The sequence below is a fragment of the Pelodiscus sinensis genome, chromosome 1 (assembly GCF_052426305.1).
Source record: "Pelodiscus sinensis isolate ZL-2025 chromosome 1, ASM5242630v1, whole genome shotgun sequence".
Lineage (NCBI taxonomy): Eukaryota > Metazoa > Chordata > Testudines > Trionychidae > Pelodiscus > Pelodiscus sinensis.
The window spans coordinates 355,311,701-355,338,377 of record NC_143052.1 but is presented as its reverse complement, the minus strand read 5'-3'; the positions used below and the strand labels follow the sequence as shown (position 1 = coordinate 355,338,377).

The window sequence follows — 26,677 nt, the reverse complement described above, 5'->3', positions numbered from 1 at the left end:
ATATGCAAATATATGCAAATAGCTTCTTTCACACTGAGGAGCATGAATACAAAGACTATGGCAAGACTGCACGACACACAGTGCCCATTTGAATCAGTTCTGCTGATATTAATAAAAGGCAATAGCTACCCGAGTTCCACCCATATGACAGCACTTTCAATGAGCAATGACAGGCCAGGAATTTAACTACTAAAACGCATCTCAACGGAAGACAATTATACCGACTTCTTTTTTGATTTGGCTCCCACCCATGAGCCGTGTGTTGAGGCCTGCGTAAACTCAAACCAGACTGTGTGTTGAGGAGCCCGGATCTACTCAGTGCATGGTCCTGCCATGAGGGTAGGGGACTGGACTTGATGACCTCTCTTGGTCCCGTCCAGTTCCACTGTTCCATGGTTCTATGATTCTGGCTCAACTTGGTTCAGCCGTGTTCAACATTCACTGAGTTCTGGCAGTTTGCATGACTAGTTGATTTGGTGATTGCTTCTGTTTGGATTTATGAGCAGGGCTCGCCAGCCACGCTGTCTGGTGTGCTGCACAGGCACAGATCGTTCTGCGCATGCACAGATTGCCTGAACCTGGCTCTTCCGGGATGTAATCTACTTGCCACGGGTGAGTAGATTACATAGATTGTCGAGCCCTGTTTATGAGCAGCAGTCCCCTTCCAGGCACACCCGTTTTCCTGGCACAGTAAAACCCGTATGTGCTTTTAAGCACTTTTTGGACTGTTGAACTATGGCTATTTATATGCCTACTATACGCATGCTAGAAAAACATCCAATTTCCATTCTCATTTTTCCGGCTAACATTTCCCCCCATTTAGTTGTGCTAATGTATGGATATTACGGGTTGGAAACTCTTCTTTCGTTGTCCACTGGAATGCAATCAGTTCTATTCTTTAATTTACTTTCCTCCATCATCTCCCCCTTCTTCTTTGTTCACCTACTGTTCAAACAGTCCATACAGAGCTGCTTCCCACATTTGCATGGTTTGTCTTGAAACACCCCTTTCTATCTGCTGTATCCTCCACAGAGATGAGGTCAACACAACTGAGCACATGTCTGACGGGGTGATTGTCCATCCCATTCCTCTGGCATCCAAACATGAGATTTCCTTCTGCCAGTGCTGGGAATGAACTGGGGTTTCCATGGTACTGATAGCAGTGAGAACCTGGTGTTCTCCCTGAGGTGTGCTTCCTGCTGTTCTCTTTTAGGATTAACCACAGCAAGAGACGTAGACATGACTGACACAGGGAGCACCGTAAAATACGGTATTGCCACTGCTAGGGTATTTTGTTCATATTTCATTTCTCTGAATAAAGAAAATGTTGGGGGGGAGGGTGTTTCAGTGTGTGAAGAGCAACCGATCTGCTTCACCATAAAAATAGTCTCCATCAGTGCATACTGTGCCATATACTAACGTTCTCTCTCTTTCAGGCATTTGTACTGTGACCATTGTTCCTCCATTGATCCTGGCCACATAAAGGGGATCGTAAGGTACATACAGTAGACAGCCTTCTGCCTCAGTGTTGGACACGTTCTCCGTCACTCCATGTCAGATTACAACACAACCTATTTTACCAACCCCTCCACCTTCATCCTGCAAGGCATTCCTGGCCTGGAAGCCGCTCATGCATGGATCTCCATCCCCTTCTGCATCATGTACATCATAACCATCTTGGGGAACTTCACCATCCTGTTCATCGTGAAGATGGAGCCAAGCCTCCATGAGCCCATGTACTATTTCCTCTGCATGCTGGCCATCACAGACTTGGTCCTGTCCACGTCTACACTACCCACAATACTGAGCAATTTCTGGTTCAATTCCAAAGAGATCGATTTCAGTGCCTGCCTCACCCAGTTGTATTTTGTTCATTCCTTCTCGGCGATTGAGTCTGGGATATTGATGGCCATGGCTTTGGATCGCTACGTGGCCATCTGCCATCCCCTGAGACATTCCACCATCCTGAATAACCCCGTGGTGGCCAAGATCTGCCTGGCTGCGGTGCTGCAAGGTGCCATACTTGTACTGCCCTTTCCCATCCTGGCGAGGCAGTGGCCATATTGTAGAACCAACATCATCCCCTACACGCACTGTGAGCACATGCCTGTGGTGAAGCTGGCCTGCTCTGACATCCACATCAGTAGTTACTACGGCCTCTTTGTGCTATTCTGTTTCTGTGGTCTGTATGTGATTTTTATTGTCATTTCCTACACCCAGATCCTCAGGGCCATCTTCCGCCTCCCCACAAAGGACGCCCGGCTCAAGACTTTTGGGACCTGCATCGCCCACCTCTGTGTCATCTTAACATTTTACACTCCAAATCTCTTCTCCTCTCTCATGACCAGGTTCGGCCTCAAAATGCCCCTGCATCTCCACATTCTCTTTGCCAACATTTACCTCCTGGTGCCCCCCATGCTCAACCCCATCATCTACGGAGTGAGGACCAAACAGATCCGGGACAGGCTGCTCAGGCTTTTTACTCTGAAAGGGAAATAAATGTTTTCTCGTGCTTCTCTGGCTCTCAGGCAGAGCTCCATGACAGTGTGCTTGGCCCTCTTCCCTAAATGACTTACTGGCTAGTCAGAGAGCAATTCACTCCTTTCCTGATATTTCCTTCTCATTGTAACAAATTAGGGAATCGGCCTGTGTGTGACTTATTCATAGAATCATAGAATCATAGAACTGGAAGAGACCTCAGAAGGTTGTCAAGTCCAGCCTCCTGCTCTAGGCAGGACCAATCCCAACTAATTCAACCCGGCCAGGGCTTTGTCAAGCCAAGACTTAAAAATCTCTAGAGATGGAGACTCCACTACTTCCTTAGGGAACCCATCCCAGTGCTTCCCCACCCTCCCAGTGAAATAGTTTTTCCTAATATCCAACCTAGACCTCCTGCACTGCAACTTGAGACCATTGCTCCTTGTTCTGCCACCTGCCACCCCTGAGAACAGCCTCTCTCCATCCTCTGGAACCTCCCTTCAGGAAATTGATGGCTGCTATCAAATCCCCCCTCACTCTTCGCTTTTGCAGACTAAATAGACCCAAATCCCTCAGCCTCTCCTCATAAGCCATGTGCTCCAGCCCCCTAATAATTTTTGTTGCCCTCCGCGGGACCCTCTCCAATGCATCCACATCCTTTTTGTAGAGGGGGGCCCAGAACTGGACACAATACTCTAGATGTGGCCTCACCAGAGCCGAATAAAGGGCCTTGCAGGGGATAAATGCTGAGTTTTAGTGCATAATAGAAGAGTAGCAAGCAAGTGGGGAACAGCTACAGCAAGGGGAGACCCCAAGATGATCGAAGAAGAGTTTTGAACTAGAAGGGCAGCAGCAGCGACAGCACGCAAACAAGGAGGCAGGCCTATTGCTACAGGGTCAAGCGGAGAGCTGAAATAGGCAACTGGACGCTGCTTATCCCCATGAGTCTGAGTAAGCAGCCCTTGAGCGATTCCTTCCTGCTTGTGACAAAAGAGAGTGAAAGGCTTGCTGTGATCAGGGAGACCCAAGGCGGGAGCCTGAGCCAGGGCCCCCTTAACAGCAGTGAAAGCTCTTTTGGCCTCAGAGGTCCATGACAAGGGTTCAGGGATATCTGGACGAGCCAGCAGCTGTAGTGGCTTTACAATAGATGCATACCCCAAAATCCATTGCCTACAGTAGCCAGTCATGCCCAAGATGGGGAGCATTTGAGGTACTGTGGGAGGCCTGGGAATCTTAAGGATTGCTTCAACCCTTTTGGAAGAAAGATTCCCCTCCTGAGCCGAAATGTCATGTCCTACGTAGTGAACACGGGGCTGGCAGAGTTGTAATTTGGCCTTGCAGGCTTTATGGCCTTTCTGCGCCAAAGAAGTTAGCAGGATGAGAGAGTCTTTTTTACCCGCTTTTCGAGAAGGAGAACGAAGACGCAGGTCATCAATAGATTGGACCAAGGTCGACCCATCAGGGAACTGGATATCCTCCAAGTCCCTTTTGAGGATTTATGAAAAAAGAGAAGGGCTTTCAGTGTAACCTTGTGGGATCCTGGTCCAAGTATACTGCAAGCTTTGATAAGGAAAGGCAAAAAGAAATCGACTATCAGGGTGGATGGGAATAGAAAAGAATGCAGAGCAAAGATCAATGACGGTGAAATAAGTAACTGTGGGTGGGATACAAGACGAAATAGTAACAGGGTTAGGGACAACAGGAAAAGAAGGGAGAATAGCGGCATTAACAGCTCTCAGGTCTTGCAGAAATCTCCACTCATCTGTTTCTCCTGACTTCCAACAAGAAGAATGGGGGTTTTGCAGGGACTCTTGGGCTATGTCTACTCTGGTGGGTTTTTGCACCAGAAATATGCAAATGAGGCTAAGCGTGGAATATCGCCGAGCCTCATTTGCATACCTAATGAACCGCCATTTTTGCAGGAGAGGCTCTTGCGCCAGAAGGAGCTGTCTACACTGCCCCTTCTTGCACAAGAAAACCCTCTTGCGCAATGCTGCTACACCAATTATTTTCAGGAATAACGGCATTGCGCAAGAGGGGTTTTCTTGCGCAAGAAGGGGCAGTGTAGACGCTCCTTCTGGAAAAAGAGCCTCTTCTGCAAAAATGGCAGCTCACTAGGTATGCAAATGAGGCTCGGCGATATTCCACGCTTAGCCTCATTTGCATATTTCTGGTGCAAAAACCCACCAGTGTAGACATAGCCTTGGCTGGAACAATGATACCTTGCTGTAAGAGGGAGGTGACTACCGGCTGAATCCCTTGCTCAGCTTCAGGTCGAAGCAGATACTGAGGAACTCTAGGCAAAGGCTTAGTGGGGATCAACGTAATCCTAACAGGAAGGGCTGACTGAATGAGGCCGACCTCGTTGGAATGCAGAGACCACAGGCAAGACATTACTAATGCCAAGAGTTTCTGCTGCTGATCAGAAGGCAAAGCAGATGGGGCAGAGTCCTCAGAAGCCTCAGTAAGAGCTGCCAGGCAAACAGCTCATTCTCTTGGTGTACTTCGAGGAAGACCCTATCCAGATTACAGTACATAGTACAGCTCAATTTACAAAGCAAGTCCTGTCCTAACAGATTAAAAGGAGAGGAAGGGCTTAAAAGGAAGGCTTGTTGATCGGATATGGAACCCAATGGTAAGGCAGAGGGATTGGGAAACTGGATGGGGAACAACTTGGTTAGAGATACCCACTGCATTAATGGATTCAGAAGACTTTGGAATATTAGGAAATTCTTGTGCCTGCAAAGTGGAGCGGCTGGTGCCTGTTTCTACTAAACATTTAACCTTGGAGACATTTATAAGACAAGAAACATAAGGACCAGTTTGATCTAAGGATACAAGCGGGGCAGAGATGATGTTACACTCCCTAAAACTGGCCTAACAAGACTGACCTGGCGCAACAGGGTTGGATGGGCTTGGAAAACACAATGGCTGTGTCTGCATTGGCACCCTTTTCCGGAAAAGGGATGCTAATGAGACCAGTCGGAATTGCAAATTCCGCAGGGATTTAAATTTTCCCCATGGCATTTGCATGAACATGGTTACCGCTTTTTTCCGGCTTGGGGCTTTGCCAGAGAAAAGCGCCAGTCTAGACGGGATCTTTCGGAAAATAAAGCCTTTTCCGGAAGATCCCTTATTCCTGATTTTAAGTAGGAATAAGGGATCTTCCAGAAAAGGCTTTATTTTCCGAAAGATCCCGTCTAGACTGGCGCTTTTCTCTGGCAAAGCCCCGAGCCGGAAAAAAGCGGTAGCCATGTTCATGCAAATGCCACGGGGAAAATTTAAATCCCCGCGGAATTTGCAATTCCAACTGATCTCATTAGTATCCCTTTTCCGGAAAAGGGTGCCAATGTAGACACAGCCAATGGGTTTTGAAAGCCCGGAAAATTCTGAAAATTGGGGGTTGACCACTGCAGGGGCAGTCGGTTCGGGCATTTGTTTTTCCAATGCCTGGGGCTCGTGCAGTAATGTCCTTTGAGCATGTTTTCTGCCTTTGTTTGTGAAGTCTGGAAGGATAAATAAAGGGTCAGACCAAGGCAGGTATCATCCATTCTGATGTATAAATAAGCTTTTTCCCTCTGATCTTGAAGCCTGCAAAGATGGTTGCACTGAACAGTGTCTTCTCTGTTTTGTCATCTCACTTGCTCTATAAAAATATTTTCAGGGTCACATTCTTTGTTATCACTGTAACCTGCAAACTTTAAAAAGTTTATAATATTTTTAAATGTGAATTTAATTAAACATTTATAAATAATAACTAGCGGCAGGTATAATAATATTAATGACCAGCCTATTAATATTCATTGCATAAATAGTAACATTACTATCTAAACATTTCAAAAAGTAATAATAAACATATACATTAACATACTAAAATAAATAAGAAATATAACTAGTGACAAATTAGAGCTCACTAAAAACATTATGTTACAAGCCGTAGGGAAACAATTATCGGCAATAAAAAAATTAGTTTATCCCATCTGCTCCTGGATTGCCTCTTTCTTCTCTAACAGCCCTCTCTCACACATTTACCTTCACAATTTGTTGATATTTAGTGGGCCATTTCCTTCAACAGAGAGGATGGATATGGACATGACTTGTCCCTCACACTCATTTATCCTTCTTCCCAGAACTACAGAGTCTGCAGTGACTTCCTATGGGACATTCTTGACAGTATCATTGGTGCCCAGATGGAGAAGTAGTAAGAGGAAGCCGTCCCGTGACTTGATCAGCCTCAGCAGACACTCCATCACCATCTAAATTCTAGCTCGACATGGTAGAAATTGGTGCAAGACATGGTAGAAATTGGACCTTTCGTCCTTTTAATGTCTCTTCTATAATATGGAGACCAACTTGCACTTTCTACAGGTAAATTCACTTCTATCCCCTGAGAAAAAATGAAAACATTGCATGTCTTGTGTACGTCACAACAGCTGATTGCTCACTATCCATATTGTCGTCCTTCTACGATCCTCTTCGGATGTTGTATTTACTGCTCACGGAAATGTGAAAGGCACAGAAACTCAGTGTGAACTCCCTCATCTCCGAGGCACAATGTCCAGGCAAACTCCCTCGTTTTGCCCGGCAGTTGACAACTGGCTGTGGGTTTTTGTTTGTTTGTTTGTTTTTATAAGGCTGCTGGCTCAAAGCAGTTGGACCAGCTCAAAGCCTTCCCTCTATTCAACACTCAAGGCCTATCTGGAACAAAGCCCCCCAATTCACACTTTTCAAACAGACACACAGTCAAAGGGTCACACTTGCAGCCAACAAACACATGGTCAAATAGTTCCACAACTAGCTCCAGTCAACCTCAGCCATACAGAATTTACTGCCTGCCCCGACTGGAGTTCTGGGGCTCATAACTGACCGCTGCTCATTCCTGACAAAGGGCTCATACTCAGAGACTTTTTCTCTTCTTGCAGGCTAGAGACCCTCACTGGCTAATGCTTTGCTCAGACGGCTGCCCGTAGTCACAGGTTTTGGGCTGCCTGCCTGTTCTCTAACTGTGAGTGACTCCCAGCTATGTAGTGAGCTGGAGTGGCCTCCGACTTATGCAGAGGGGCAGGGACAATCTAGTTCACAATACTTGGTGAAGAATGCGGGCAGCATTCTGTCCTTTGCAGTAAGGACTCGTGTGCCCACCACTTAAAGTGAGATGGAAACTGCAGAATTTCTAACTGTGGTTTATAACCTGTCCTCTGAATCAGCTTCTCTGCTGTACGACTGGAGGACAACCAATGTGATGACCATGTTTAAAAAGGGCTGTACAGGTGATCCTGGCAATTACTGGCTAGTACGTCTAACATCAAGAACAGTCACACTGATTGAAATTATACTAAAGAAATGAATTTTCAGACACAAAAATGAACATACTTTGTTAGGGAAAGAGTCAATATGTCAGACCAATCTACTAAAATTCTTGGGGGAAGGCAGTGAACAAATATTTGGATGAGGGGGTCCAGTGGATATAGTTTTCTTAGATTTCCAGAAAGCCTTTGATAAAGCCCTTCACCAAAAGCTCTTCAGTCTAGTACGAATCATACTAAAGAAGTGAATTGTCAGACACAAAAATGAACATACTTTGTTAGGGAAAGAGTCAACATGGTTTTTGAAAAAGGAAATTATACCAGACCAATCTACTAACATTCTCGAGGGGAGACTGTCAACAAATATTTGGACAAGGGGATCCAGTGGGTCTAGTTTTCTTAGATTTCCAGAAAGCCTTTGACAAGGTCCCTCACCAAAGGCACTTCAGTCTAGAAAGTATCAACCTATTCATAAATGAACTCTAGAAAGGGGTTCACACTGAGGTGGACACATTTTAAAATGATACCGTACTGCTCCAGAAAGTTTAGTCCAAAGCAGAGTGAAGAGTTTCAAAAGGACCTCACAACAAAGCGACAGATGAAACCCAATACTGATGAACGCAAAGCAACGCACATCAGAAAACATCATCCCGAATGTGTGTACAAAATAATGGGGCCTAGACAACTTGGCAGTGAGTTCTCACTGGGACTGCCTCTGGCATTCAGCCCAGTGGAAGCAGAGGACCTCCTAGGGATCCAGGTACCTCCCAAGAGCCGGGGAGGAAGTGGGCGAGGGGAAGATGATGCTAATCTGGCTGGGGAGTGACTACAGAACTTGAGTGTATGTTTGGGCTGGATTCCCCACTTACCAAGGGGAAGAATTCCTTGCCACCCTTATGTAAGTGGGGGAAGGGTCCCGCTATTGTGGGGAACTTTCCTGGTTCGTACACAACCCCAGTAAAATGGGTGAGTGACAGGGTCGGAGTCCCTGCCCCCACTTCCCTTACCCAGAGGCCTCCCCGACCTCAAGGATCCCCTTCCAGTCTCCTGTGGGGCAGAGCCCTCCTAACTCCGGCATGTCTGGGCCCAGGATTCCTGGGAGCTCAACCCCTAACCTTGTGGCCATCACCTATGGCAGGGGCTGGTGTCCCACCTTGGGAAGCTCTCTTCTCACTGGACAGTTCCCAGACCCATTGATCATTACATTCAGTTCAAGCAAAAACAATTTATTAAAGATCAACCAATTTAAAAAAGCAAAAGAATAAGGAAAAGTGGCTAGAAGACACCTCACTCCGCTCTGTGCCATGGGGACTCACACACAGCGTCTCTGGGGTGTCAGGGCAGGTCACAGTCTGCTCCTGGTAGGTCCCTGGACTCTCCCTCAGGGCCTGACTGCTGCAGAGACGCTGCAGGTCAGACACCTGCTGTGGGTGGCAGGACCCTTCTCCCCAGTGGCAGCCCCTCCCCAGGTGGGGTTACGATCCCCTCCCAGTCTCCCCCTGCTCCACCCAGCTCCAGGCTGCTCCACCCCTGCTTTTCTCCCTGCTGTGCTTCCTCCGGCTCCTGGGCGGCTTCTTTGGCCCTTCGGCTCTGTGGCTGCAGCCCTGCCCCAGCTGGACTCTGCTGCTGGGCTGTGTCCGGCTGCCATGACTCCTCCCAGCTCAGCCCAGGCCGAAGACATCCCCGTAGTACAGGGCTTTGTGTCTGAGGGGGCAGGGAAGGAAATCGGGGGATGGCGGGGGAGCTGCAATGTCGCCTCACTGGTCACTCAACAGAGGTTGCCCAGGACAAAACGGCTGATGCGGCCTCTGTGCAGCCAGGCCTCCAACCCCTGGCTCTGACTCCGAGAGGTAGGGTTGTCAGATGGTTTAAGCAAAAATACCAAGATCCCCACTCAAAAAAAAAAAAAAACAGAGAAAAAAATTCTGTCGGGGGGGAAAAAAAGGGGAGGAGAACAAATTTGTTGAGCAAAAAAAGGGACCCATACAGTTAAGCAAATAAAAATAAAAAATAAAACAGCATTAAAACAGCTTGAAGTGTGTGCAAGAACAGGGATAGCAAGAGGGGAAAGGTTGAGCACTAAGACCCAGGGACGGCCTGGCTTCCCCTTGCTCAGGTCTTTAGGCTTTTTGCTGGTGGCCATTTTGTTTTCTTGATTGAGCCAGAATGCAGCTTCTCTGGGGTCCGAGAGCAAAGGGTTGGGGGCTGCGCCCAGTTGCTGAGTGTGTCGTAGGGTTACGAGGTGTCCGATATTTTCTACATTTTATTACCGGACAGGAGGCGAAAATACTGGACTGTCCGGGTGAATACCAGACACCTGGCAACGCTACTGAGAGGCACCTGTGGGACAGCCCTGCCGGAGAGGAGTGATCACACGCCTGGCCCCTCGGGGGGTGGGGAGAGGGACGGTGGAAGGGCCCCGATCCAGGGCCTGATTTCTGAGCCCTTTTGTCTGAATGTGTCTGTCAGGCAGGACCCAGTGCAGGCTGAGGCAGCGGCTGTCTGTGGGAACGCCAATGGCCCGTCCGACAGAGGGGAGGGACGTTCCCAGGCCAGGCTGCCAGCACAGGCCAGAGGGCTCCGTGGTGACCACATTGTAGGTAGCACCCGGGAATCCTGTCAGACCTGCACCACGGGCAGGCCCTTCCCGACCACGCGTCCATCTCTCTCCCGCCAGACGTTCAGTTACTGAGAGAGAGCAGAGTCAGGACTCCTGAGGTCAGTTTGTCATTCTCTGTGTGACCTTAACCAAGACAATCACTCTTTGCCTCAGTTTACCCATGGCTATAACTTATAACGAATGTATGTTCATCTTGACTTTATTTTGCCAGCTGTTTTGAAGACACGCCAATGAAAGGTGCTGCACAGTGTGATGATAAACGAGAACTACTGATTTCAGATCCCTTAGGAATAGCCTTGAGTGCCTGTGGAAAGTGTTTGTGTCTCCGCTCAGCCGTGTGTCTGCAGATCTGTCTCCGTACGGTCTGCCCAGCCCTCCGAGGTCCATGGTGACCCAGGCATTTCCCTAGCTTTTATTTTTTTAACTAATCAACTATAATTTAAAAATGTGCACAGACACACAGAGCAGCCCATTCCCTTGTGACGCAGCAGAGACTCGGAATCGTCTCATCTCCCGCTGGGAATGTCCCTTAATTGCTGTTTACTGCCAAGCCTGGGTAAAGCGCCCAGAATCAGGCTTGGAACAGAGTCACTGCCCTGAGAGTCTCCAGCCTCCAGCCTGTTCACACCCACATGTCACTTCTCCGCAGGTGATGAGCGATGTCCACTGGGACGGCACAGACCTGCCTTATAAATGGTGCAGTCCCAGTGTCAGCTCTTAGCTTGGGATGTTGCTGCAGAGGGTGCAGTGAGAGAGACGAGGGACACGGCTTCCTGAGAGATTCCCAGGGAAGACGCTTCCCGCCCAGGACTGACAGGTACCATTCGCTGCTGGGGAGCTCTCCTCCTCGATCCCCTGGTGCATTGTGGGTGTGCTGGGAGAGGCAGTAGGTTTCTCATTCTCCTTTGCACTGTCCAGACCCTAAACCTCCTGGGGCCCGATCCATCCTTTCTCCTGTACCTGCCCCGTGGCTGATCCCCCCAGCTCTGTGTTGGTGCATTTCTGTGGCCCAGAGGATCCGGCAGGAGGGAAGGGGGTAGCAGATGGACAAAGCAAAACTCTGAGGCTGTGGCCCACGGGTTGCTCAGACTCCAGGGTGGGAAAACTCCACTTGGAGAAAGAATTGAATAAAGCCCTCGGGGGCCAGCTGTGTGTTGATGCCCAGACACTGTCACCTCCTCCCCTCACATCTCAGGGCTCTGGCTGCTAACAGGGTGGCTGTTTCCTGACTTGGATCTCTTGGGAAGCCAGGAGGTACCAGAGCCCCTCACTGTGAAAGTTTTAAACAATTTTCAAGGTGGGCCTGGCCTCTGCTCTCCTGTCCTTTTAGAGAACCTGGCTGAAAGCTCACATCTGAAACTTTCCAACACCAATTCACTCAGCAGCAGGCATCCCTGGGGGAAACATCAGTCTAAATGCTTAACAACCGTCAAACCGATTAGCATCTGAAATGAGACCTATCTGAAAGTGCCAGATAATCTGCACTCATTGTGATGCTACTGGCAGCAGCTACGATGGCCAATCCATTTGGGAACCCCATTTAGCTAAACTCTGTGCACCAATTAATACTATGGCATGGAGTTCCACAGGACAAATTAGGTTTTTTTAGAAAACATGTAAGCTTTATATAGTCACATTTTCAATGTAATTGAATTTTTTCCTTTTTTGCCTATTGTGGGAGACAGGAGATATACATGTGAGAAAGCACAATAAGATCATCCAGTGGGAACCCAAGTATAACACAGGCTGTTACATTTGAGCCACACAGATGACTCTTCACCCTCTTTTTGAAACTTCCAGCGAAGGAGCTTTCCTGGCCCCCAGGGGCGTCTGTTCCATGATCTCTCTGTTCTCACCGGGAGGAAGTTTTCCCCAAGGTTTAATCTGACTCTGCCATGCTGCAGTTTGCTCCTCTTGCCCTGCCCTCTGCAGCAAGAGACACCAGCTTTCCTCCCTCGTGCCACCTCCTCAAGGGTGTGAAACCCCCTGTCATGTGCCCTCAGTCTCCTCTTTACCCAACTAAACTCGCCCGGTTCCCATCGCTGGCACAGGCGGCTCGAGTTCTGCCCCTTTCTCATTCACCTCTGGCTCCTTTCCAGTCTCTCTGCACCTTCCTACCCAGCAGTGTCCAAAACAGGGCTCAGCACCGCAACTGGTACAGCCGCACTAACACCTAGTGACGCTAGCCTGCTGCACCTCTAACATTGCAACTACTCTTCAAAAAGCAAGGACACCTCATATCACTGAGCAATGAATCTCTATCAGCCTAACCCACCTGTATACAGCCGGAGGCCAATTGCTGAATTAATTGACCTAGCTACCATCTCAGGGGAGGGGATGTACCTGTGATGGGAGAACACCTGCCGTCCGGGTGAGCGGTACACGCTGATGTACTCAGGCAGCCCTGCTGTAGCATTTCAAGTGCAGACAGCCCTCCAGTTCCTCGCCCAGCAAAGCAGCCAGGCTGCATCTGCAGAGACTGGGAGCTGTAGAACCCCACCCTTCCCTCCGCAGTTACCCCGGTGGTTAATCGCCCTCCGTGCTAAATATTTAGACCTTATTTTTTACTGCAATTTGTCTGGCTTCAGCTTTGACAGCCTTGCTCTGCCTTTCCCCGCTAGGTGACAGAGCCGGTTACTACTATATAAAGTGAATCAATGAAGCACCTTAAGTCTCTCGCTCTCCAGCGTTTTTTCCAGCTGCCAGTCAGTTTTGTGGCTGTTTTGTGCATGCGTTCCAATGTTTCAACAATTTTCAACAGACAGTTTCACCAAGGCCCAGGGCAGAAATCCAGCCTGGGACCCAAGTCCCCACTGCCTTGTTTTTGCATCTAAGGACCAAAGCTGCCCCTTTGGGCCACAGCACTGCACTGGAAATCCTTCTGAATATCCTCGATAGTCACTTTCTGTGACTTTTTGCTCTGCCAAACACAGAAATTCCCAAGCTGTTTTCACGTTCATTCATTCACGTTCATTCATTGTCATCATTTCCTATTTGTATGAATTGCTCTTTTGCCTCCCCTGCTTGTCATCTATTGCTCCCCTCACCTGAATTACAAAATCTGCCTTCCAGAACCCAGTGCCCCCATCTGTGGATTGGTCCTGCATTCCCTGTGGTGAGGAGATAACTTTCCATTTGGCTGTACAAATACATTTTGTTTGCATGAGTCCAACAGAAGCCATGTGGCTACCTGGGTCTCCTCCTTGTTATCATCCTGCCAGTGTTTTATGTGCTGTGATTCTCTCGTTGCTTCCAGACCTTTGATGTGAATATTGAAGAGCATCAAACCTAGAATTGATCCCAAGAGCACCCCAAAATCTTGTGTCTACGGGCTTTGGTACAAAAACTTCCCCCCAAATCCTAATACCCGGATTTTGGGAAATCTGCTGCCACCACCCTACTAAAACCAAGGAAGAGATCACTTGTGAAACCTCCTCCCTGAGGTAAAACTCTCCCCTGCCCCAAACTCAGTTTTGCTTGGATTTAGGAAAAACAGGAGACCCACAGACAGACCTTCCAGGACACAACAATCAATCAGTATCCGTTAATTAAATTTAAAAAAAATTAAAGAAACTTATTATCAAAACAAATCTACGAAATCTTATGCTCCTACACTTCAGTTAGTCTATAAGGTGCCACAGGACTCCTCATCGCTTTTGCAGATTCAGACAAACACGGCTACCCCTCTGATACTTGACAAGCATAGTAAAGTGGCTAGATGGGAAGCACCACCAACAGATAATGATTCTCAGGGAACCCCTTGGTTAAAACTTAATTTCAAAGAAAGACGAAACACTTCACCAGCTCAGACATTAGTTCCAAATTCCCAAACCAGGAAAACTACTAAACTTTGCCCTACATACACACCATAAGAAGTCTATTCTTGGGGAGAGATGGTCTTCCCATCTCCTTCAGTCTTGGAAAAAAGCACTCTGCTTTTCAGACAAAAAAGGAAAAGATAAAGATTCCTTTGTCCCAGTTTGAAATTCCTACCTGCATTATTATTGGTTGACCAGATACCCGGCTAGGGACAGAGTTAATTCCTCAATCACCAGGTGCTGGTCAGCACTCCTGATTATGACAGTGTGCAAGTGATTTTTCCTTCCTAAGACTTATTTTTGAATTAATCCCATACCCAGGTTTTCCATTTTCCCCTAAGATTTCTTTGGTCAAACTTTGCCTTTACTTTTAGTATTTTATGTTTAAAAGAAACTTGCCCCATATTTGCCTTTTTTATTGTTTGTTTTTGGCTCTGATGATGCCCAAAGGAGCACTTTTGGTTCTGAATGAGATGTGTGATTGATTGTACACTTTGAAACTCTGGGTATGTCTACACCACAGAGACTTTTCCAGAAAAACAGCCATTGTTCTGAAAAACTTCAATTACGTCCACACTGCAATTGCATTCTTCAGAAAGAACAAAGGGTTTTTTCTGACATTGGTAATCCTCATTCTAGGAGAAAGAAGCTTTTTTGCGAAAGAGCTCTTTTAGGAAATGACATGTGTGGCCAGGGAAGAAGGAGTTCTTTCGAAAGTAGAGAAATAAGGAAAATGCTCAGTTTCTCTGGTGGCTACTCCATCCATAGAAATCACAGTTTACATGCGAGTTACTGTCCATTCAGTGTGGATGCTATCTTTCAAAAAAGGAGATCGCTTTTTCAGTCTCCTTTGGCAGTATAGACGTGCTCTTTCTGAAGAAGTTTTTCCAGAAGATCTCTTCTGGAAAAGCTTCTTCTGAAAGAATCCTGCAGTCTAGACATAGTTTCTGTTGCTCCCAACCCAAAGGTGCCACTGTATAACAAAGAACTAAACCATGTCTTGAGATTGTTTACTTTTTCTGTAACATTAACAAGTTTCCATTCTCATTTTTCCGTCTAACATTTTCCCCCATTTAGTTGTGCTGATGTATGGATATTACGGGTTGGAAACTTTTCTTTCTTTGCCCACTGGAATGCAATCAGTTCTATTCTTTCCTTTCCTTTCCTCAATCATCTTCCCCTTCTTCTTTCTTCACCTACTGTTCAAACAGTCCATACAGAGCTGCTTCCCACATTTTCATGGTTTGTCTTGAAACACCCCTTTCTGTCTGCTGTATCCTCCACAGAGATGAGGTCAACATAACTGAGCACATGTCTGACGAGGCGATTGTCTATCCCATTCCTCTGGCATCCAAACATGAGCTTTCCTTCCGCCAGTGCTGGGAATGAACTGGGGTTTCCATGGTGCTGATAGCAGTGAGACCCTGGTGTTCTCCCTGAGGTGTGTTTCCTGCTGTTCTCTTTTAGGATTTACCACAGCAAGAGATGTAGACATGACTGACACAGGGAGCACCGTAAAATACGGTATTGCCACTGCTAGGGTATTTTGTTCATATTTCATTTCTCTGAATAAAGAAAATGTTGGGGGGGAGGGTGTTTCAGTGTGTGAAGAGCAACCGATCTGCTTCACCATAAAAATAGTCTCCATCAGTGCATACTGTGCCATATACTAACGTTCTCTCTCTTTCAGGCATTTGTACGGTGACCATTGTTCCTCCATTGATCCTGGCCACATAAAGGGGATCGTAAGGTACATACAGTAGACAGCCTTCTGCCTTAGTGTTGGACACGTTCTCCGTCACTCCATGTCAGATTACAACACAACTTACTTTACCAACCCCTCCACCTTCATCCTGCAAGGCATTCCTGGCCTGGAGGCCGCTCATGCCTGGATCTCAATCCCCTTCTTCATCATGTACATCATAACCATCTTGGGGAACTTCACCATCCTGTTCATCGTGAAGATGGAGCCAAGCCTCCATGAGCCCATGTACTATTTCCTCTGCATGCTGGCCATCACAGACTTGGTCCTGTCCACGTCTACACTACCCACAATACTGAGCAATTTCTGGTTCAATTCCAAAGAGATCGATTTCAGTGCCTGCCTCACCCAGTTGTATTTTGTTCATTCCTTCTCGGCGATTGAGTCTGGGATATTGGTGGCCATGGCTTTGGATCGCTACGTGGCCATCTGCCATCCCCTGAGACATTCCACCATCCTGAATAACCCCGTGGTGGCCAAGATCTGCCTGGCTGCGGTGCTGCAAGGTGCCATACTTGTACTGCCCTTTCCCATCCTGGCGAGGCAGTGGCCGTATTGTAGAACCAACATCATCCCCTACACGCACTGTGAGCACATGCCTGTGGTGAAGCTGGCCTGCTCTGACATCCACATCAGTAGTTACTACGGCCTCTTTTTGCTATTCTGTTTCTGTGGTTTGTATGTGATTTTTATTGTCATTTCCTACACCCAGATCCTCAGAGCCATCTTCCGCCTCCCCACAAAGGACGCCCGGCTCAAGACTTTTGGGACCTGCATCTCCCACCTCTGTGTCATCTTAACATTTTACACTCCAAATCTCTTCTCCTCTCTCATGACCCGGTTCGGCCTCAAAATGCCCCTGCATCTCCACATTCTCTTTGCCAACATTTACCTCCTGGTGCCCCCCATGCTCAACCCCATCATCTACGGAGTGAGGACCAAACAGATCCGGGACAGGCTGCTCGGGCTTTTTACTCTGAAAGGGAAATAAATGTTTTCTCCTGCTTCTCTGGCTCTCAGGCAGAGCTCCATGACAGTGTGCTGGGCCCTCTTCCCTAAATGACTTACTGGCTAGTCAGAGAGCAATTCACTCCTTTCCTGATATTTCCTTCTCATTGTAACAAATTAGGGAATCGGCCTGTGTGTGACTTATTCATAGAATCATAGAACCATAGAGCTGGGTAAAAATAAAAAATAAAACAGCATTAAAACAGCTTTAAGTGTGTGCAAGAACAGGGATAGCAAGAGGGGAAAGGTTGAGCACTAAGACCCAGGGACGGCATGGCTTCCCCTTGCTCAGGTCTTTAGGCTTTTTGCTGGTGGCCATTTTGTTTTCTTGATTGAGCCAGAATACAGCTTCTCTGGGGTCCGAGAGCAAAGGGTTGGGGGCTGCACCCAGTTGCTGAGTGTGTCGTAGGGTTACGAGGTGTCCGATATTTTCTACATTTTATTACCGGACAGGAGGCGAAAATACTGGACTGTCCGGGTGAATACCAGACACCTGGCAACGCTACTGAGAGGCACCTGTGGGACAGCCCTGCCGGAGAGGAGTGATCACACGCCTGGCCCCTCGGGGGGTGGGGAGAGGGACCGTGGAAGGGCCCCGATCCAGGGCCTCATTTCTGAGCCCTTTTCTCTGAATGTGTCTGTCAGGCAGGACCCAGCGCAGGCTGAGGCAGCGGCTGTCTGTGGGAACGCCAATGGCCCGTCCGACAGAGGGGAGGGACGTTCCCAGGCCAGGCTGCCAGCACAGGCCAGAGGGCTCCGTGGTGATCACATTGTAGGTAGCACCCGGGAATCCTGTCAGACCTGCACCACGGGCAGGCCCTGCCTGACCACGCGTCCATCTCTCTCCCGCCAGACGTACAATTACTGAGAGAGAGCAGAGTCAGGACTCCTGAGGTCAGTTTGTCATTCTCTGTGTGACGTTAACCAAGACAATCACTCTTTGCCTCAGTTTACCTATGGCTATAACTTATAACGAATGTATGTTCATCTTGACTTTATTTTGCCAGCTGTTTTGAAGACACGCCAATGAAAGGTGCTGCACAGTGTGATGATAAACGAGAACTACTGATTTCAGATCCCTTAGGAATAGCCTTGAGTGCCTGTGGAAAGTGTTTGTGTCTCCGCTCAGCCGTGTGTCTGCAGATCTGTCTCCGTACGGTCTGCCCAGCCCTCCGAGGTCCATGGTGACCCAGGCATTTCTCTAGCTTTTATTTTTTAACTAATCAACTATAATTTAAAAATGTGCACAGACACACAGAGCAGCCCATTCCCTTGTGACGCAGCAGAGACTCGGAATCGTCTCACCTCCCGCTGGGAATGTCCCTTAATTGCTGTTTACTGCCAAGCCTGGGTAAAGCGCCCAGAATCAGGCTTGGAACAGAGTCACTGCCCTGAGAGTCTCCAGCCTCCAGCCTGTTCACACCCACATGTCACTTCTCCGCAGGTGCTGTGTGATGCCCACTGGGACGGCACAGACCTGCCTTATAAATGGTGCAGTCCCAGTGTCAGCTCTTAGCTTGGGATGTTGCTGCAGAGGCTGTGGTGAGAGAGACGAGGGACACGGCTACCTGAGAGATTCCCAGGGAAGACGCTTCCCACCCAGGACTGACAGGTACCATTCGCTGCTGGGGAGCTCTCCTCCTCGATCCCCTGGTGCATTGTGGGTGTGCTGGGAGAGGCAGTAGGTTTCTCATTCTCCTTTGCACTGTCCAGACCCTAAACCTCCCGGGGCCCGATCCATCCTTTCTCCTGTATCTGCCCCGTGGCTGATCCCCCCAGCTCTGTGTTGGTGCATTTCTGTGGCCCAGAGGATCCGGCAGGAGGGAAGGGGGTAGCAGATGGACAAAGCAAAACTCTGAGGCTGTGGCCCACGGGTTGCTCAGACTCCAGGGTGGGAAAACTCCACTTGGAGAAAGAATTGAATAAAGCCCTCGGGGGCCAGCTGTGTGTTGATGCCCAGACACTGTCACCTCCTCCCCTCACATCTCGGGGTTTTGGCTGCTAACAGGGTGGCTGTTTCCTGACTTGGATCTCTTGGAAAGCCAGGAGGTGCCAGAGCAAAGCACCTGGCTCTCCACCCTCCTTTTGAAACTTCCAGTGATGGATCTTCCATGGCCCCAGGGGCGTCTGTTCCATGATCTCGCTGTTCTCACCAGGAGGAAGTTTTCCCGGAAATTTAAGCTGACTCTGCCGTGCTGCAGTTTGCTCCCGATGCCTCTTGCCCTGCCCTCTGCAGCAAGAGACACCCGCTTCCCTCCAGTTTTCTCATGCCACCTGCTGAAGGGTGTAAAACCCCCTGTCATGCTCTCAGTCTCCTCCTTACCGAACTAAACTCTCCCAGTTCCTGTCACTGGCTCAGCTGACTTGAGTTTCACCCCTTGGAGCATCTTTCACATTTGCTCCTGGATCGTTTCCCATTTCTCTGCACCTTAGTACTCAGCGCTGTCCAAAACTGGGTTTGTTTCACCAACATGACACCTCCCAGGGAGGGGATGTTGGGAGAAAACCTGCTGTCCTGGTGAGCACTAAATACAGTGCTGACAACTTCCCATTTGTATTCTTTGCTATTTAGCCTCCCCTATTTGTCATTTATTGCTCCCCTTACCTGAATTACAATCTTGTGCCTTCCAGAACCCAGTGCCCCCGTCTGTGGGATGGGCCTGCATTCCCTCTGGTGTGAGGATAACTGTGCCTCTGGAGGTATAAATACATTTTGTTTACATGGGCTGCCTGCGCCTCATAAGAACATAAGAACGGCTGTACTGGGTCAGACCAAAGGTCCATCTAGCCCAGTATCCTGTCTACTGACAGTGGCCAGCACCAGGTGCCCCGGAGAGGGTGGACCAAAGACAATGATCAAGCTATTTGTCTCCTGCCATCCCTCTCCAGCCTCTGACAAACAGAGGCCAGGGACACCATTTTATCCCCTGGCTAATAGCCTTTTATGGACCTAACCTCCATGAAATTATCCAGCTTCTCTTTAAACTCTACCATATTCCTAGCCTTTACAGCCTCCTCTGGCAAGGAGTTCCACAGGTTGACTACACGCTGTGTGAAGAAAAACTTTCTTTTATTAGTTTTAAACCTGCTACCCATTAATTTTTACTTAATTTTTACCAGTTTTACTTAAACTTATTCATTAGAAAAATGGAGACAGAAGCCCAGCAGCAGAGTGGGGGCTATCCTGTTTATTGCGTCGAGTGTAACATGTATGATTACCTGCCCTGTGGGTGGGTGGCGTATGTGTGCACCCATTGCAAGGAGCTCCTGACCCTCGGAGACCGAGTTCAGGCTTTTGAGGCCAGGGTGGCTGAACTGGAGGAGCTAAGGGAGGTAGAGAGCTATGTTGATGAGACTTTCCGGGACACTGTAGTACTGTCCCACCTCCAGTCTGAGAGCCCCAGTGCTCTTAAGGAGGATGAAAGTCTCAAGGGAACAGAGCATTCAATGGGAGCAGAGGGAAACCATCCCATAGTTGGGCTATCCTGCTTGTAATCACCCTGCCAGTCTTGTATCTGCAATGATTTGCTCTCAGATCTTTGATGAAAAAATTAGTTTCAATCCTAGAAAGGATCTCAGGAGAACACCAGTAGATACAGCCCTGTGCACTGAAAATGATCTATTCACAATGGCACTTAGCCCATGTAATGTACACCCCACTAATAATGTATAATTTATGTTTTAATTGGAACGTGTCCCCTAGTCAATAAAATAAGAGAAACCAAAGTCTGTTGGTTCCCTAGATCAGCCAAATGTGTGCTCTGATTCAAGGATGAAATCAGGCTTACTTGTATCCTTGCGCAAGAGGGCCAGTGTAGACAGCCAAGTTAATTTCTTGCGCAAGAAAGCCCGACAGCTAAAATGGCCATCGGAGCTTTCTTGCGCAAGGAAGCGTCTACACTGGCACGGATGCTTTTGCGCAAAAGCAAATCTTTTGCGCAAAGGCACCTGCCAGTATAGATGCGCTCTTGCGCAAATACCTTTAACAGAAAAACTTTTCCGTTGAAAGTATCTGCGCAAAATCATGCCAGTCTAGACGCACCCAAAATGTTTAAAGCACTTCATGTCTATAGATATCACTGGTTGAGAAGTTTTCCTCTATTATCACCCTCTCCTCTATCATCACTCCCATATTTATCTCCTCCCTAAATTAAACAGTCCTGACATTTCAGTCTATCCACAAAGGGCAGCCTCCTCCTGTACCAGTAGCCTTTCCCAGAAGCCCCGTTTATATCAGCCGTGCCCTTTCGAGATGCCACCTGCATGTAACCACCAGCTGGTGGATTTGAACTTGGGACCTCTGAAGCTGATTATTGGCTCTACCCTCTGACCTAAAAGCCAGCAGGCTCCCAGCCCGTGCTGTAGAGGTTTCTCGATCTTAGCTGTTGCTGTGGTCTAGGTACCACTGCATTGGTGAGTGAAGCACTCTAGATGTGCGGGTTACATGAGCACAAGTCCAAAACAACATCCTTGTCATCCCATTCCTTTGGCATCCTACGATTGTCCTGCTTTTGGCCACGGCTATGACTGAGCAGGAGGTTCTGTGCAGTTGGTAGCTATCACCCCCCGGGCTTTTCACTGAGGGCTGTTTTCACTGGGATGGTTCCCTCTAGCACAGGTCTTGGCAAAGGTTTGGGATTTTTTTTTCCACTCTGAAATTTTGAGGAACCAGGTGAATGGGGGATTGCCTACAGCACAGAATTGCTGGCTTGACGTTCACTGCATTAAGGACCAGAAATGGGTAACAAGGGCCCACTTATTTATTACAACTTGTGCCTGTTAAACTTTCCCAGACCACAACATCTTAGTGAACTGGGAGCTCTAGAGAACATAGACGTAACATTAGAAAGGTCTTGGCAAAGGCTGTTCCTCCCCCCCCCCCCCCCCCCACACACACACGCACTTTCACAGTTTCAGCAAGCAGGAGAATGGGAGACTCCCAACGGCCTGACTTTCAACTCCTTAAAGAGCACAGATGAGTAAAAAGCGCCCCGACTCATTTTTTCTTCCTGTTAATGTCTATTAAAGTTTCCCAGACCATGACACATTCTTGAGCAGAGTTCCAAGAATTATGGAATTCATATTGGAAAGCCCAGCCATTCATGAAACATTAATCTGAATAAAGAAAATGTTACATTTCAGTGTGTGAACAGAACAAACTCTTTCCAACATGAAACTGTTTACTAGTCATGAAAGTACTGTCTGATATGAATACTGTCTCTCCTTCCAGGCATTTGTCCTGCGACCATCATCCTAGACCCCTAGAACAAGAGCATCAAGAAGTTAGGAGAACGGACGGCAGATATAGGAGTCATTGTTCTACCCCAGAGTTGGACCCATTCTACTTGACCCCATGTCAGAATCCAACATAAGTTATTTCACCAACCCCTCCATCTTCATCCTGCAGGGCATTCCTGGCCTGGAGACGGCCCATGTCTGGATCTCCATCCCCTTCTGCATCATGTACATCATGGCCCTCTTGGGGAACTTCACCATCCTCTTCATTGTGAAGACGGAATCAAGCCTTCATGTGCCCATGTACTATTTCCTTTGCGTGTTGGCCATCACCGACCTGATCCTGTCTACCTCCATTGTGCCCAAAATGCTGAGCGTCTTCTGGTTCAATTCCAGGGAGATCAATTTCAATGGCTGCCTCACCCAGATGTTTTTCTTTCACTGTTTCTTAGCAATAGACTCTGGGATCTTCGTAGCCATGGCTGTGGATCGCTATGTGGCCATCTGCCATCCCCTGCGACATTCCACCATCTTGACAAACCCAGTGGTGAGCAACATCTGCCTGGCCGTGGTGCTTCGTGCTGGCTTCATCGTACTGCCCTGTGTCCTCTTAGCAAGGCAGTGGTCATATTGTAGATCAAACATGGTCCCCCTGCCTTATTGTGTGCACATGGCCGTGGTGGGGCTGGCCTGTGGTGATTTCAGCGCCAGTAGTCACTACGGCCTCTTTGTACTTTTCTGTCTTAATGGACTGGATGTGATTTTTATTGTTGTGTCCTATATTCAGATCCTCAGGGCCATCTTCAGACTGCCCACAAAGGATGCCCGGCTCAAGACGTTTGGGACCTGCACCTCTCACCTTTGTTCTATTTTAGTGTTTTACATCCCAAGTTTCTTCTTCTCCCTCACGGCCCGATTTGACAAGAAGAAGCCTCACCCCTTCCAAGTTCTCATTAACAATGTGTACTCCTTGATGCCTCCCATGCTAAACCCTTTCATTTACGGGGTGATGACCAAACAGATCCGGGACAGGCTACTGAAGCTGTTTATTCATAAGGGCACATGAGGTTTTCCCCTCGTGCTCTGGTTCAGGGTATGTCTACATTATTTTTTTGGTTCGAGAGAAGCACGCCAATACCGCGGCATGTTTGCATACTTCCTTTGGGTCTGTTTTGTTTGGAAGAGGCTTTCCTAGTATTTACCCCTGTCTACGTGGGGTCAAATTTCAGAAAAAAAACCCTCTTTCGAAAAACCTTGTAAACCTCATTGTAAGAGGAATAAAGAGTCTCTTGAAATCGGGTTTTTTTTCTCAAATTTGACTTTGTGTAGATGGGGGTAAATACTAGAAAAGCCTCTTCCAAAAAAAAAAAAACCCATGGAGGAAGTATGCAATGGCGCCATGGTATTTGCTTGCTTCTTCCGAAACAAAAAATCCCCCCACAAACCCCCACAGACCAACGTCTGTGCAGAGCAGGCTGGTAACATGCTGCTGGGCGCTCTGCCCTGAATCTCTTACCAGGCCATCGGAGAGTCAGTAAACCCTGTCCCGATCTTCCTGCGCTCTGTCCGTGAGACGAGCGGGTGAACTGATCTGGGTACCTCTCCTTAACTCGTAGGGTTTTCCTCATTTCCAGTGTTCTGATAACTGCACCTCTGAGCCCCAGTGTTCTCTCTGCCTATTCCCTCAAAGCTTCGCCCTCTGCCCCAACTCCCCTTCCTTTCCCATTTCATTCCGCACACCTCCACCTCTGTCCTCACTGTCCAAAGCCCCAACAATCTCACCTGCTTCTCTCTGTCCCATCCTCCACCATTCCATGGGTCATCGCCACCTTCATCCCCTGCAGCTGGGCTCCTTCAGAACTAGGGTTGTGACAGGAGCTGTCACCGACTGACAAGAAGCCTGCAATGGGGAAGCACCTCTGGGGCCAGCAGGCCAGGCAGGAGGGCAGAAGGAAGCCAGGAAGCCGTATAAAAGGAGCTGGGAGATGGGAGCAGGGTTCTGAGGCAGGTGGGGGAGGCCGGGCATCATAAGGCTTGTTGGCCCTAAGTCTCAGCTACAAACCCCTTAGGACAGACACCATTGTGAGGCCAATGTCTTTAGCTTGCAGTTCCCTTTGTTCCTTCTGGCAGGGGGCCTGTCACAGGCAGGATCCCTGTGGTGTGTGTGGGCTGACAGCCCTTTGTCATGAGACAGTCCATGGGGCAAGGCTAAGGATCGCCTTTGCAGCTGGGAGGACAATGTCGAAGTGATGTCGAAGGATAACGCCCTATTATTGGGGAAGGCAGGAGGCTGAATAGAGGCTGGGGTTTTTTGGTAGCTCGCATGGAGGGAGAACAATAGCTCAGCTGCCACTTCACCAGAAGTTCTCAAACTTTTTTTCAATGACCACTTGAAAATGGCTGATAATCTCGGTAGACCGCTTACTGCTCTTTTCAAATGTTGTTTGTACCACTTACAACTATTGTACAGTGCTTTCGAGAAAAGTGCTCTACTGAAAACCTTTAGAATAACTCACCTTTTTTTCTCATGGGTTTGTGAAAACTATCTCTGTCTCTTACCTTCAGAGGGGTAAACAATTTAGTCTGTCAGGGTGTGTCTAAACTACATGGCTCCGTCGATGGAGCCATGTAGATTAGGCTGATCGGCAAAGGGAAATGAAGCCACGATTTAAATAATCGTGGCTTCATTTTAATTTAAATGGCTGCCACGCTGAGCCGACAAACAGCTGATCAGCTGTTTGTTGGCTCAGTGCGCTAGTCTGGACGCTCCTGCGCCGACCTGAAAGCCCTTTATCAACCTCCCCGTTATTCCTCGTAGGATGATGTTTACTGGGGAGGTCGATAAAGGGCTTTCATGTCGACAAGGGAGCGTCCAGACTGCCCCGATCTGCCGACAAACAGCTGATCGGCAGAGTGGGGCAGCCATTTAAATTTAAATGAAACCGCAAATATTTAAATCTCGGCTTCATTTCCCTCTGCCGAACAAACAAATCTACATGGCTCCGTCGACGGAGCAATGTAGTCTAGACATACCCTCACTGTGGGACAGGAGGCAGCTGGTACATTCTTGGATTTGAACAGGAAGTTGTGGGAAGTTGTGGGTCATGGTGGGGAAGTTTTCCCCACCGTGGTGTGATTGCCCCCAGTTCTGTGCAAAGTGGGCCGAGGGAGTTGTCCAATGAAAGCTTCTATTCTGCTGATTCTGTTTATGCTGCTCATAGATAGGTATGAATTTTGTATGTCAAGTTCTGAGTATTGACTCTGTACTTCCAATGAATTTTCAATGTTTTCAGTCTGGCAGAGAACGGCAGGTGCGGAACACCCTGTTATGAAGGGTGGTTACCCAGTGCAGAGCGATGCTGCATGGACAATAGGCCTTCAATGTTCCCAATAAACACTTAAGGAGTTTTGCTGGGGATCTGCCAACCAGCAGCTTCCCCATGGCTGTTTGTATAAACAGGACACAGACAGGTTAGCAGAACATGGGATCAGCTCCATTTTGGGAGGCGCCGTTCCTCAGGAGAACACTGCGTTTCCCGTCGCATGGGCAAGATTATAAAAGGATCCTGGGAGTTCCTCCATCTTTGTCTTCACTCTTCCTCTTTACCTCAGCAGCATCTTGTGATAACCAGAGAGCCAGGAAGAAGCGAGGACCAATCCTAACACAGGACGCGCTCCAGAGATTTTGACAAGAGAAGTGTGTTTCATTTGTGCTAAGAATTTGGGGATCAATGTACATGTGCTTTCTTTAAAAAACCTTTTTTTCTTCCTATTAATAAACCTTGGAATTTTGGATTCTAAAGGATTGGTCCAGAGAGCGCTTTTGGGTAAGATCTGAGGTGAAAATTGACCTGGGATTGTGCCTGGTCCTTTGGCATTGGTAGAACCTGTTTGGATTTCTCATCTGTGTGTGGAGTGGTGCTGGTTGTGGCACAGAGAACGCTGGGGTGTCTAAGGGCATTTCTTGTGAGACTGCTCGTGGGTCAGATTGGCAGCTCAAGGGCTCCGTGTGACTGGTTTGGCGCTGTGTAGAGGTTTCATGCCTTATACGGTGTTGGGCTGTAAGTAGCCCTGGTTCTTAGCAATTCATCCTGATTTGACCCTCTGTGTGGTGATTCCAGATCACCAGGTATATCAGAGTAGCCCCTGCTGAAGAAATGGGTGTGTGTGAAAAGGGTAACGTCTCATCAGACAGAGGCTTAGAAATACCTCACCAAAGCTGGAGGAACACAGAGGGGAAGCTGTGAAGGAGTTGCTGGGAGAAAACACACCTCTTACCCCAAAGAGCACAGAGCACATCCCTCTGGGAAAGGGGGGAAGGGGAGAAGGTCCCAACTGGATTTGAATGTTAGGAGTAGTAATCAAGGAGCCCTGGGGACATACTGGTTTACTATCTGGAAGGGGAAACTGAGGCACACAGTCTCGATGAATATCTGTATTGAGTTATCAC

At 48.2% G+C, this 26,677-nt stretch overlaps 3 protein-coding genes across 3 annotated transcripts; all 3 read left to right on the top strand.

The window, feature by feature from the left end:
- Positions 1–1,551: 1,551 nt before the first annotated feature.
- LOC142827849 (olfactory receptor 52R1-like) lies at positions 1,552–2,499 on the top strand. Its single transcript, XM_075923969.2, has one exon. The coding sequence runs from the start codon at positions 1,552–1,554 to the stop codon at positions 2,497–2,499; it is 948 nt and encodes a 315-aa protein (XP_075780084.2).
- Positions 2,500–16,027: 13,528 nt separating this feature from the next.
- On the top strand, positions 16,028–16,975 carry LOC142827846 (olfactory receptor 52R1-like). The gene has a single exon (XM_075923963.2). It carries the CDS (start codon positions 16,028–16,030, stop codon positions 16,973–16,975), a length of 948 nt encoding a protein of 315 aa, XP_075780078.2.
- Positions 16,976–22,528: 5,553 nt separating this feature from the next.
- LOC149526093 (olfactory receptor 52N2-like) lies at positions 22,529–23,293 on the top strand. The gene has a single exon (XM_089771786.1). The coding sequence runs from the start codon at positions 22,529–22,531 to the stop codon at positions 23,291–23,293; it is 765 nt and encodes a 254-aa protein (XP_089627912.1).
- Positions 23,294–26,677: the final 3,384 nt, after the last annotated feature.